The 13,958-nt window shown below is 38.6% G+C and overlaps 1 protein-coding gene across 1 annotated transcript in view; it reads right to left on the bottom strand.

Annotated features, from left to right (window-relative positions):
- AK5 (adenylate kinase 5) overlaps nt 1-13,958 on the bottom strand; it is a 135,884-nt gene that overhangs the window by 113,526 nt on the left and 8,400 nt on the right. Inside the window, exons 2-5 of the mRNA XM_026700200.2 lie at nt 12,162-12,348; nt 7,621-7,788; nt 6,149-6,318; nt 5,904-6,017 (exon numbers count right to left, since the gene is read on the bottom strand). Coding sequence (XP_026555985.2) covers nt 5,904-6,017; nt 6,149-6,318; nt 7,621-7,788; nt 12,162-12,348 — 639 coding nt within the window. The remainder of the gene's footprint in view (nt 1-5,903; nt 6,018-6,148; nt 6,319-7,620; nt 7,789-12,161; nt 12,349-13,958) is intronic.

Here is a 13,958-nt window from a genome sequence, read left to right as displayed (position 1 = left end):
CTCTTGTACTTATCTCTGTTTCCTAGCCAAGGGATCCAGAGTTGTCTGAAGTCTGTTCCATGGTCATGACTAAATGCCAAGGAGCTCAGAATGCTGTTACCTTCCACCAAAGTGGTACCTATTTATCTACTTGCATTTGCATCACATTTCCATAACAAAAAAAAACGCTCATGACAAAACTTTGTTTTCATATGCGGTCCTACAGCTATTGCATCAATTAACAATTTTTCTTTCAGAAATCTATATCCTTTAAGATCCCATTATGGTTGGCTATTATGAGAAAAAGAACACAAATCAAGTAACATCTGACAGTCCATTAGTTCTAGTATTTTATACTTCTCTTATACAATACTCCTCATGTGCTTGAGTTATTGTCTGATTTCCGAAGGAAATAGATTAAGTACATCGAGCACAAATTAATATTTACTACATCACAGGAATATTTTTAAAAACCCACTTATGATCTTGTTTTTAGGTTTCCTGGGCTTTTGAACCGCTAGGTTGGCAGGAGCTGGGGCAAGAAGAGGAGCTCACCTCATCACAGGTACTTGGGTCTCAAACTACCAGCCTCCTGGTGGATAAAACCAGTGCCTAAACCGCTAGGCCCGCTTGCCCACTCTAGGCCCTGTCTCCCCCTCGGTGGGGGGCTCTAATGCATGTATTACTGAAAGCAGATTCAGACTTGCATTCTGAGTTAGCAGCTTGCAATACCTTCCAGGATGTGGCTTCTTGTGAAAACAATGTGCTGCTGCGCTCTAATGAATATTGAAAATCCTCAATTAAAGAATAACCTTTCCTTGTTGCTTTTCCAATTATTGATGTATGAAAAATATGATTTGTTCACTTTGATGGGTTTTTTTCTTTTTAGAACAATTTAATTGCACAGCCAAGATTATCGCCATTGTTAGCTGCCTTTCTGGCTGCTTCTGGAATCATGGAATCAGATTTCCCAAATGTGTGCCCACAAAACGCTCTCTTATCAGCCTATAATTAGGAATTTATAAATAACCTAGGTCGATGCTCATTAATTTGAAAGAGGCAGCTACTGCAAAATGTAGCATCTGGACACTGTATGTTACACTAATGGTGAATCAATTACACTAGTTTCTCATCAGCAAAGTCAGGTTCCGAGTATTGGAAGTTTTGCTTCTGATATATAGGCTGTGAATAGACTGATTGTTCAATCGTGGGAAAAGAGACTCGAGACCAGGGTGACTGTTCAGCTCTTTATTTCGGTATGCAGATCTGTGCTGGACCTGCGAGCCGCGGCAGTCCCTTCATATAGGGATTTGCCGGTGGCTTGCAACCAATGACGGCTCTTTGGATCTCCCGCGATCGGCGTGGCCAATCGCGGTTGATTCATTACGGGCCAATCACTGCTGTTCTTTCCACCAATCACAGAGTAGTCTGTTTGGGCCAATCAGGTGAGGGTATTCCAAGAATGCTAATATGGAACACTGATAGATTGCCATATCTTCATGATTACTGTAGACCAATGATTAGAGAACCTTTTAGAGACCAAGTGCCCAAACTGCAACCCAAAACCCACTTATTTATCACAAAGTGCTAACACAGCAATTTAACCTGAATAATAAGATTTTACTATCTTAAAATAATGATAAACAATTCAGAGTTCAGCTACTTGGTCTAAGAAAAATGTGATAAATGCACTTTTATGCCCCTTCATTTTTTCCCTGCTTTTGAAATATTACGTTTAGCAACAATAAAAAAGAAAAAAATGTAATATCATTTCTCTCTTTCCCTCCCTCTTTCCTCCTGTCTTTCTCTTTCTCCCCTCTCTCTCTTTCCCTCCATCCCCTCTTTCCCTCCTTCTCTTTTCCTCTCTCTCTCTCTCTTTACCTCTCTTCATCTCTTTATCTCTCTCTCTCTGTCTGTCTGTCTCATCTATCTATCCTGTCCAGCTTCATGTGTTGTGTGAATCCAACCACTTGGGCTTCCACTCCCCTGCCACAGGGTAGGCAAAGCCAAGAGTTAGAGATCCACACAAAAGAAGGCAACTCCAACCTGGATCCTGTTGTGGAGACACCCCCCCCCATCTCTCTCCCTCTATTCCCCTGTGGTGGGGACCCGGGCAGCCTGAGTGCAGCTCCCTCCTCGGAGGCGACCAGCAAATGGAAGGATTTAGTTTAGTTTATTGTCACTCCACCTCGTACAATGAAATCAAACACCATCTTCAATGCACATCATGACCATGACCATGAAAATAAACAAAAACATACATCCTTCACCCTTCACACATTGAACCGAAACCCCCCAACACTGCACCAACACTGCACTATACAGTAGAATTCAAAAGAGCTACTGCCCTGGGATAGAAGCTGTTTTTCAGCCTATTTGTCCTTGTTTTTATTATTCTGTACTGTCTGCCAGATGGTAATAGTTCAAAAAAGGGTTTCCAGGATGAGATGGATCTTTGAGAATGTTTTGAACTTTCTTAAGGCAGCGGGAGCTATAAAGCTCTTCCAAAGAGGGGAGGGGGCAACCACTGATCTTCTGGGCAATGACATTAACCCTCTGGAGTGCTTTCCTATCTGCCACTGTGCAATTGGCAACAATAGGTGCAGTATGTTAAAATGCTCTCTATTGTGCAGCGGTAGAAGGTCACCAGCAGTTTCTCATTCAGATGTTGTTTTCTGAGAAGCCTCAAGTAATGTAATCTCTGCTGAGCCCTTTTGACCAGGGCTGCAATGTGGGCACCCCAAGTCAGGTCCTCTTTTAGGATTACACCCAGAAACTTAAAACTGGCCACTTGCTCCACTCAAGTCTCCATTGATAAGCAAGGGCTGGATGTCTGATCTGTTCTTTCTATAATCCACTATAAGCTCCTTGGTCTTATTGATGTTGAGGACCAAGTTGTTGTCTCCACACCATGAAAACAACTGGTCCACCTCATCTCAGTAGGCAGACTCATCCCCCTCGGAGATAAGTCCTACCACTGTTGTATCATCTGCAAATTTAGCAATACTAACGTGAGTGGGAATGCAGTCATGCACATAAAGAGCATAGAGTAAGGGACTCAACACGCAACCCTGTGGTGTACCAGTGTTAAGAATAAGGGCAGAAGAGGTATGATTACCTAATTTGACCCTCTGTGGGCGGCCAGACAGGAAATCCATAATCCAAAGGCAGATTGAATAAGAAAGACCAAGGTCCAGAAGTTTAGACACTAGTCTATTGGAAGAATTGTGTTAAACGCAGAACTAAAATCCACAAAAAGCATCCTCACTTAGCCCGCCTGCTGTTCTAGATGAGTCAGAGCAGTGTGAAAAGTGATGGCTATAGTGTCCTCTGTAGATCTATTTTTTCTGTATGCAAACTAGTGTTTATCAAATGTATGCGGAAGACCAGAAATGATGTGCCGGCAGACCAATTTCTCAAAGCACTTCATGATGATAGGAGTGAGTGCCATTAGTCTGTAATCATTGAGGCTATTGATAGGGAACTTCTTTGGCAGCGGAACAATGGTGGAAGGCTTCAAACAAGAAAGAATAGTGGACTGGGATAAAGACCGATTGAAGATCCTGGTAAAGACTCCAGCCAACTGATCAGCACAGTCTTTAAGCACTCAGCCAGAGGTACTGTCAGGACCGTCAGCCTTTCTAGGGTCCATAGCCCTCAGAATGCTCCCCACCTTCTGCTCCTCCACAATGAGGTGGGGGCTACAATTGACTGGTAGTTGTGTTTTATCTGTCTCTGATGTCTCCACTTCAAAGCGAGTAAAGAAATGATTCAGTTTCCCTGCCAATGAAGCATCCCCCTCAGCAGGGATGACCTTGGTCAGTTGATGGTTTGTAATTTGTTGAATCCCTCGCCACACCTGCCTCATGTTATTGCTATAAAAATTATCCTCAATCTTCCTCTTATAATCAATAGATAAACAAATGTGGCGCTCTGGCTGGAAGGCAAGGGCATGGAGCCCCACTTCTGGCCAGCGAGAGCAGAGCAGGCAGGGTGTTATGTTCCCCGCCACTGTCACTGAGGCGCTGGCCAGGAGGGATGCACGAGCCGAATATTTGGAGACATGCTCAGTGAAGTTTGAAAATGGGCTCAGAGGGGCCGCTTAGCAGGAGACCGTAGCCTGTTTGGTTTGCTTCAGCATGGGGTGGGGACGCAGAAGGCAGTGCGGGGTGGGAATGCAGAAGGCAGAGGAAATCCGTGCCTCTTGGCATTCAGCCCTTAAAGACTCCTTTGGGGCTTTTTCTGCTTTTGAAACATTACATTTAGTAACAATAAAACAAGGAAAAACTTTTGTAATGTCATTTCTCTTTCCCTCCCTCTCTCTTTCCCTCCTTCTCTCTCTCTTTCCCTCCCTCCCTCTCTTTCCCTCCCTCCCTCTCTGTCTCTCTCTCTCTTTGGCTCCCTGTTTCTCTCTCTCTTTTCCTCCCTATTCCTCTCTGCCTCCCTCTGTTTTCTCTCTCCCCACTCCCATGCAGGGGGGGAGAGGAACCCCTGAACTTGTGCTAGGTGGTGGGAATCTGATGTCTGTAGGCCGATAAGCCCAGGAGCAGCACGCAGAAGCTCAGCGGGTGGGTGGGGAGGCGGGGCATCCCAACACAGGCAGCTCTGCAGGAAAAAAAACCTGTTTTTTTTTTCTTGCTGAGCCAAGCAAACGCATGGTTGCATTGTGGCTCCACATTGTAATGGGCTTCAAGAAGAGGACGGGACCCCATCTCTCCCATTGTGAAGCACACAAGTGAAAAAGTTCACTCAATCAATTCCCAACTTTGTGAGATCTTTTTCTCTTGTGAGAAGTTGGAATCGATTGACAGAAATGCAATGGAGAAATGTAATTAGAATTGGGCTGGGGTGACCTATGCTCACAGACAGAGCTCTGCATGCCACAGGTTTGCCATTATGGCCGTAGACTTTCTTAAGTGATTGTGTGGATGATAAAAATGTGATTTGTGATGTTTGCAAACTCTGTGACTTGCGCACTTGGGCCTAACATTGGATTAGAGGTTGCCAATCATGGCATGTGCCATGAAATCACAATGCAAATGTCACATTTTTTTTTCATCACTGTGTGTATTAGCAGATATATCTGGTGGTGCAGTGGTGAAGTGCAGTATTGCAGGCAAACTCTACCTACAGCCTAGAATTCGATCTTAACAGGGCTCAAGTTTGACTCAGCCTTCCATCCTTCTGAGGCTGGTAAAATGAGGGAGAGGATAGTAGGAAGGGAGTATCTGCCTTGAGAAAGAAGATATGAAAAAAATTGCCACCATTGATTTTTCTAATCCATTGTTTTTGCCATGCCATTGCTTTTGCCATTCCAAACCCATTTTTGCTTTCTTTTCAATGTCTCTTCCCTTTAAATATTTTTTATATCAAGTCCGCAAATTATTCAAATATAATTATGGGATGAGGTGGACAGAATCATCTCTTTGTTAAAGTAAATATATTACATTTCTTGGACACTTATTGAAGATCTGTATTATGAACCCTACTTCCCCATGTGAATACTGGATGAATTACTTTGCTTGGATTGGCTTTCTTGCTTCTGTTCATATTCCGTTTGTTAATAAAAAGACTTTTATTAAATTTCAAAAAAACAAAAAAGATAAAATACAAAATTACAACAAAAATGAAAAGATGGAGGTGAGGAACAATAGGGAAAGTTTAAAAATCAAACATCAAAAAGATAATTAAAAAGATTACCTCCAATCCTCTTCAATATGGATACAGTTATATTTAAAAATGTACTCTTGTTTTAGTACATATTCCTATTTTTCTGTACTGTTTTAATTTATTACTTCCTTCCTAGTGTTTGAGATACAAATTTGCTATGCAAAACAGTACAGAAATACTTTAAATACATTTATTCCGGTATATAAAGCAGGATATATTCAAAATAGCTGCAGCCAAAAGAATAAACAGCTTACCTGGTCCTCAAAGGAAAGAGCTTGGGCAACATCGCGTGGAAATCCATCAATAACAATACCTTCCTCATCAGGAATTTGCATTAATCTTTGCTTTATCTCAGTAATTGTGGTTTCCTTGAACAGATAAACAATAAAAAGATATAAATAGATATATATATATATCTGTTTCAAGAGTACATTCTCAAATGTTGCTGGAAAAAAAACCACATACACATATGATTGTGAAGGCTTGTTGTTGTTTTTACCTGTGGGGCTAATTCCCCAGTTGTAATTATCTTAGCGATCAGACTCCATTTTCGATTGCTACTTGTGCTATGGATCTTCTTTCTTAACAATTCACCCACAGAGATATACTCAAATCCATAGCGTTCTGCTATTTTTAAACTTTGGGTTCCTTTACCACTGCCGGGTCCGCCTATAAGGAAAAACAAAGGCCTTACCAAGTTTTCTCAGATGCATTGCCCGATTATCCTCCTAGTACCATCCTTAAATGAGCCTCAAAGTCAAGCTTCTAGCAATCTTTCAATCATGAATAACTCGAATTAGAATCTAGGCCAGTTTTTCCCAAGATATACCTTTCGCCTTCAAGATATACTAGAAGTCAACACAATAGAAGTTGATTGGAAAAAATAGCTTTCAATATCAATGAATGTATGAAATGGGTTTATTAGTTTTTGTGGAGCCATACAGAAGGAGTTCATTAGTCTGTCAACTCCTATGGTGTTTTTCATTGAAAACACCACAGAGCAGAAATGAGACCACCTGTTACCCTCTAGCTCCTCAGTTCTCTATTGATCTAACTATTGGCAACTGTCGGTGTCATAGTACCCCAAACAGTAAGGAACTTTAGTGTGGTGGTTTATAAATGGATATGACAACAGTGCACTCCATCTGCTTGGAGTTCTTCCTGAATTGTAACTCCCAGCCATCACAACCATTATCTCATCATTTTGACGAAATGGCCACATTTTGAAGAATCTTCTCCCATTGCCCATGTTTGCTCAGAATGATGGTGCTTGGGACACTGACAGAAGATTATCCAGCTAGCAGAACAGAATCACAAGCATGATTCCTCTAAACCAGTATACACCAGACACACAAAAGGAAGAGTAATAGGAACAGATTCCCAGCAATGGTGTCAGTGTCCTTAGTGTATTACTTTATCCTATTAGTTTTAACTACCAGATTAGATTTTATCTTTCTTACAGTTCAATGCAGAGGTGGTATTCAGCCGGTTTGGACTGGTTCTGGTGTTCTGGTATCAAAAATTTGGACCAGTTCAGAGAACTGGCAAATACCATCTCTGACTGGCCCCACCCACCCACCCCTGCCCTTTCCCATCCTGTATTCCGCTGATTTTTAGCTCATCTTATTCAGCTTATTTTAGCTCAGCAGAATGGATTGCCATGCTTCAGCTGAGCTAGAAAACAGCTCACCTCACCAAGGGTGATCTTGAGCGCTCTTTGAAGCTTGCAGAACCGGTAGCGTGCAATTTGGAATCCCACCACTGGTTCAATCTACAGGGATTCAGCTCTATTTGCAACTATGTGTTTCAGATAAAGTTTACACACAACATTTAAGCAGCAGGTTGGAGCCCTCTACAACAAAAACTCTGACATTCATTGACCCAGCAGCTCCAGTGTTAAAAGCCATTGACAATCTAAGAATTTTTTTTTACTGGTTTTGTTGTGGCCAGCCTCATTTTTTGCTTTCTCACCTATGACTAGGATGATTTTGGGTCGAGGCCTGGTCGGATCGAACACATCATATTCCTCAATAAGTTCAGCTGTTTCTGAGAGATCCGTGTCACTCTCAATGGAGAACTGGTGGATTGGAGGAAGTCGATCATATCTCCGGTATGGAAAGTTGGGGTTGTCAGGCATCACTGTAAAATATGAAATGGTAATGTCAGAAATGAGGATCCCTTTGATGGTCATATAAGATTATGCTAGAAACCAGGAGAAGGCATGAAGCCAGGTGGGTGACTTAGGGATAGTCCTTCTCTCTTTCAATCTTAGGAAGAAGACAATGGCAAACCACTTCTGAAATCTTGCCAAGAAAATAGAATTGACTTTTCCAGGCTGTGGTCAGGAATCAAGACTGACTCAAGAGCATAAAAAATAAAAAAATAAAAGACAAAACATCAAAATATCTATTTTTATGTTCATCAATAATGAATAGCAGAAACAATGTTTTTATAAAAGGCCTAACTGTTACCCTGAGATCCTGTTTAAGCACTCTTTACAGATCTTTCAATACACTCAACAAATCTATTAGAGAAAAACATTTACACTCTCAAGTCAAGTTGGACTCTTGACAATTACTTCCATGGTACTTCCATGTAGTTTTCTTGTAAATCATAGAGATGTTAAAAAACATTTTTCAAAAATTGTTGCTGATGACACTAGTACCTACTTTAATGTCACAGAGAATGGTTCATCCAAGTTAAGCTAAATTGTGGGATTTAGAATGAGATTCAGTACATTATACAGCTGGCTGTAGAATTCTGGGAATTGAAGTCCACAAGTTTTAAAGATGCCAAGGCTGGACATCCCCCTGATTTAATATATTGTAGATATCTGTGCAGCTGTGTTAATGCAATAAACTATATTTAAATAAGCCATAAATAAGTTATGGGCTTGCATGTTGAGTAAATACAAACAAAACATTCTATAATGTTCATGCAATGAGAAAACAGGTTGCCTCTATAAGAACAGCTCATACTCTGAAGTTTATTCACAGAACTAGTTTCAATCAATGATAGCCAGCAGAAGATCAAACATCAGACTGCTGTGCTGAACTTATACCATGGTCTAAAACCTACTTCAATAAGATGTCCCTAGCAAGCTTTAATCATAATTCAGCTAGATCTAATTCCCTTCTTGAAGAAGACAGCTGTTCCATACTTAGGAGACATCACAGGAAATTGAAATGGGACAAGTATCAAAGAGTTCCTTTCAAGAAAGTTTTCATCTGCTGCTTCTATATTCCTTCAGATTCAGTCCTGCTGAGTTTCCTGACTCCCCCCCCCCCATCACTAAACTCCCTAGAAACCTGACAAAGATGACCTTGATGGGAGTTTTGGACTAAGAAAAGAGAGCTAGAGGATTGCTTGTCCCTAACAACTGGAGAATCCTATCATGAAGGGATTATTTGCAAAAAGAGATCTCCCGAAGAGAAGTTATGCCTTATAAATTGTCTGTTATATGATTAAAGAGTATCAAAGAATTCAATGTGTTTCAGATAAACTTCTAAGTCAATGGTTTCTTCTACACTTTTGGTTCACAAACAGATGACCCCAGGAAGATTTCTGCACTATGTTAAGACAGCATTTTGGTTTTCTTTACTTAGAAAGATGACCTCTAAAAACTTAACCATATAGTTCGGAACGTGTCCATTTTTAGATAAATCTTGTCATTTAGCCATTTGCCTGAAGGACACAATTTTTTTTATAATAATCTGTTATTTAGAATTTCAAATGAGTTGCAGTGCCTTTCACAATGATAGGTAGAACTAAAAGTGCAATTTTAATTTGATTTTAATGCATCTTTTTAGAGTCATTTGTTAAAATATTACATAGCTCATTTAATCTAATTATTGACTGTAATTCACACAAAACCTGAAAATAGCTCAACTGTTTTAAAAAAATAAAATACTTTATGGGTACAGTCATAAAAATTAAAAAAATATTTTTCTCATAATACATGATTTTGGCATGGTTTTAAATAATGGAAAATCTAGAGATTGTTCTCTAGATGATTTAACTGATCAATATTAATTGTATCCTCAGCATGATTATGTTGGCATTACTTCTCTGCAAGCAAATTTTTCATTGTTTTTTTTAAACAAATTTTATTCAGTTTTTCACATTAAAAACAAAAATCTCTTTTTAGTGAACAACATATTTCTGGGTCATCACCTTTACATACAAATATGACAGCAATTATACATTCATATATGCATACTTAATTCTATTATTACCTTTTCCATTCCAAATTTTCAGTTAGGAGAGAAACAAACACATTAATTCTAGCCTCTTTCATTAATCTCAATCGAAACATCTTTTTGTTTCATTTCAATTATTTCAAATAAAATCCTTTAATATTTATTTTAAAAATAAAGATAAACAATATGTGTTTGCCTAATAATAATAATAATAATAATAGTTACCAATGTCTCTCCTTGTTTTTAATAGTCTATATTAACTTATTAATTTAGTTGGTTTCCTTAGTCTGTCATATTCCCTTTCCATTACACATTCTTTTTATAAATTCTAGATTAATACAAATTTTAACACTAAAAAAAAAAACAAGTATAGGTTTCCCCCCTTTTACTGTTTTGAGTGTGACACCTCAATGATTAAAATATACCTTTATTCCCTCATCTTGATTCCCAATAAACCATTATTTTTTAAGTTACAATAATAATCATTACATCTTTTCATTTGGATTCTGCAGCATATTTCCCCCCCTTGATTATCTCTGAAAAAACAATTTCTTTTCAACATCTTACTATTTCCCTATTTCTTTACCTATTTCTTACTGCTTCTCCTCCCCCTCTTTTACCCATATCTTTTCTCATTCCAGTTTATATCCCTCTTTCTTAATATCTTCCTTTCCCCTTTTCTGCTGGGTCTTTCTGCCTTTCCTGACTTCACAGGTATTCCCCCTTTTGACTGCCTTCTTAAATTTCAACTTTTTAACCTTCCTTCTTTCCCCACTTCTTTGTAGTGTTCTTGTGTTAATTTAAAATGTCTTCTCCTTGAATCGACTCCTCCTCCTCTGAAGCTCTTTCTTCTTGTTCTTCAATCGCCATTTCCATTTTTTCTAACACAGAGCAAAGTGATTCGCCTCTTTCCTGTAGTAATTCTCTCATATTTTTAAGTTCCATTTTTAATTCCTGAAGAGATATCATCATTAAACACTCTTATGTTTTATGATCGTTAAAGTCCACACAAAAAAACCACTTTTACTTTCCTTCTTTCTTTTTTCAATTTTCTAAAGTTCTCAGTTATTCCAGCCGAGGGTCTATACCAAAAACTTCAATCAATCCCACAGTCTTTCCTTATTTTTTTCTTTATTCTGGTTCTGCTTTCACTTTCTAAGATTCTTACTTTGTTTCAATATTTCTTTAACGTTATATCCACACAAGTTCATTCAGAAACAGGATGCTTTCCCTTTTGTTTGAGCTCAAGTTTTTGTCAAAAGGTGGCACTCCCCATTATACAAAGTCTTCACCTTTTCCCCCTATTTTTTTATTTAGGGTTTTTCGAACTTCAATATTCCAGTACAGTCCATTTTCCAATTTGTAAACTTTATTATTATTATTATTGACAATCTTAAGTCCAGCTTTATTTTATGACTGTTTATTCCCAAAATATTTTAGTCCAATTTAATTAAATCTTTAGTTCCAGCTTCTTCCTTTCTTGGTTCGAAGCCCCGCTTAGCTGTCAAAAATATTTTCTTTTTTTTTCCCCTGTCCCTTTGTAATTTCGCAGCTCACTTTTCTTTTCTTAAAAATTCCATGTTACCTTAATCCCGGGGTACTTTTGTTTAGCTTTATTGCCCAGTTGTTCAGATGTTACCCATCTCTTTCTTCCCTCCTGCACAACTCTTAATCCAGCTGAGTCCTCCTCTTTGGGGTAGCCATTTTAAACCACCGCTGCAGTCATCTTCGGGGAGGAAAAACACCAAGCCCAGGGGGGGAGATGCAGCTCCCCTCAACCTGGCTTGTGGCTTCTCCTTACTCCACTGCCCCTCCAAGGCAGCTTCAGCCCCTAATCGTAATAATCGGGGCTCTCCAACGAAAGAGCATGGACCATAGCCGCAGAGAGTTGTGATCTATGGTTCGTCAGTGAGGAGGCTCTGCCTTCTTTCAGCAAGCAAGTTTTCCATTGTTGTTTGGCCTAAATACAGTATATTCTTTAAAATGCTACAGTGGCAAAGTTAGAAACTATATGGCATTATGCCATTATTCAGTTGCTGATGTTCAGTGGATACATTACAAAACTATTTAAACATTAAAAAGAACAAAATATATTTATTTTCATCATAAATACAACCAAAGAGGAGGAAATGATAATAATCACTATCCCAATGTCAGAGGCCACCTCAAAATAAACATTAACTGTAAATAGTCTTGGATAAAGAGGAATATCTTAGTGCTACCATGGTTCCCTTCCCTTCCCCATGTAATCATTTATCAGACCTATGAATCTCCTTACTGCAAGCTAAAATTTAAAATTTAAAATTATCTTACCATTCCTGAAAAATGCTCTTCTTGACTGGTTGCCGTTTAGGGGAGGCAGTGACCTTTTTTCTGGACTGACAAAAGTGTCCCATTTGACTTTTTCTGGTCCCCCCAGTTCTTTTACTTTTTGTAAACAGCTTTCCAGATACTCCACGGGATCATCGGGTTTACAGCACATTAATCCATTCAGCAAACTCTGAAACATAAGAGATTGATCGACCAATGCAATTTAATGGAGTCAAAAATAAGTTTATAGTCTAGGGCTCAAGAATTCCGGAGCAGCACTACACGGCAGCAAAAAACTAGAATTTTCTACTTCTACTTTTCTACTTAGAGTATTTTTGTAGATTAAATAGGTAACCCTATTTCTAGACTAAAATTATAAAATCCCTGTCTGTTCATATCTAATCATATGCCGTCATGCCATTCCTTTTTGAAGTAAGCAATATTATACAAACCACAGAGGGAAAGCAAGAAGGAGAAAAGATCTTGAGACCAGAAAGGAAATGAAATAAGCTAAATCCAATTTACTCTAACTCTATTTACAATGCCTCTCCATATTTTCAGATTCTCGGGAGCTTTCTTGCTACCATATCACTTATGTCCCACTTCATACATTGTTTTCATTTTTACTCTTTTTTCCAATTTTGTATTATGCCACTGACTAAGAGATACGATAAGCACAAACTCTAAAATTAAAGTGTGGTTTATTAAGCCTATATATTCTTAGTCATAAAGCTGTGATATGGAGTCTGTGATTGTTTTCATAATAATGTAAATCATCAACTTTTCTGTAAAATAGCTAACTGTTTCATACTATGGAAGGTGCAGTCAAAAGGGGGGAGGAATCAATATTTCCATTTCAACAACTTGTGAACTGACATATAATGAGGCTAACAGAGATATAAACCCCTACTTTCAATTTATTTCCATGTGCTTCCATTTTCAAAGCAAATCAGTGAGAGTGAATTATTTTAATTCCATGTTATGTATAGATTATATACCATAAGTATCCTATATCTCAAGATTCATATGCTACACATTGTAAATTGCACTGCCAAATTCCCTAGTAGCAAAATGATGCATAGACTTTGGGATATTGTTGAAAGTGAATGTGGTTGCTGTTTTCGGTGATAAATGTAAAGTCTTACCAATAAAACATTCCAAGTTCTATCTTGTTTTGGAACATATTTTAGGTCAGGGTAAGAAAATCAAATACTGTACTCTCCAAATCGTTTGGTTTTCAGTTTATGACCAGCAGTTATACTGGCTGTGGTAGAACTTCTGAAGATGGCCTGATTCCACAGAGTTTTACTTTATTTTGTGACACACTTATTTTAAATGGCATTGTTGTATAACCTTTCATCAATCACGGTCTATTTCAGCGGAAAGGTCACTTAGGAAAAATTATATGCACCTAATGGCCACCAAAAATCTTGCAGAATGTGAAACAGAGTCAAGTTGGCATTAATGAACTGATTAACAAATACCGTGTTGAATCAGAACATCTCCCTTTTATTTTAGCCTGCTTTCTCCTTCACTTTCTACAGGTAGTCTTCAGCTTAAAACAGTTTATTTAGTGACCATTAAAAGTTACAATGACACTGAAAAAAGTGACACAACCATTTTTCACACTTATGACAGTTATAGCATCCCCATGGTCATGTGATTTACATTCAGATGCTTGACAACTGACTCACATTTATGACAGCTGCAGTGTCCCAGAGTCATATGATCCCTTTTGCGACTTTCTGACTAGCAAAGTCAATGAGGAAAGTAGATTCACTTAACAACCATGTCACTAAT

This window comes from Pseudonaja textilis, chromosome 3 (genome assembly GCF_049901715.1).
Source record: "Pseudonaja textilis isolate UNSWEBS1 chromosome 3, rPseTex1.2, whole genome shotgun sequence".
In the NCBI taxonomy this organism is placed as follows: Eukaryota; Metazoa; Chordata; class Lepidosauria; order Squamata; family Elapidae; genus Pseudonaja; species Pseudonaja textilis.
Note: the sequence above shows the minus strand (reverse complement) of the source record. Positions and strands in the feature narration are given on the sequence as shown.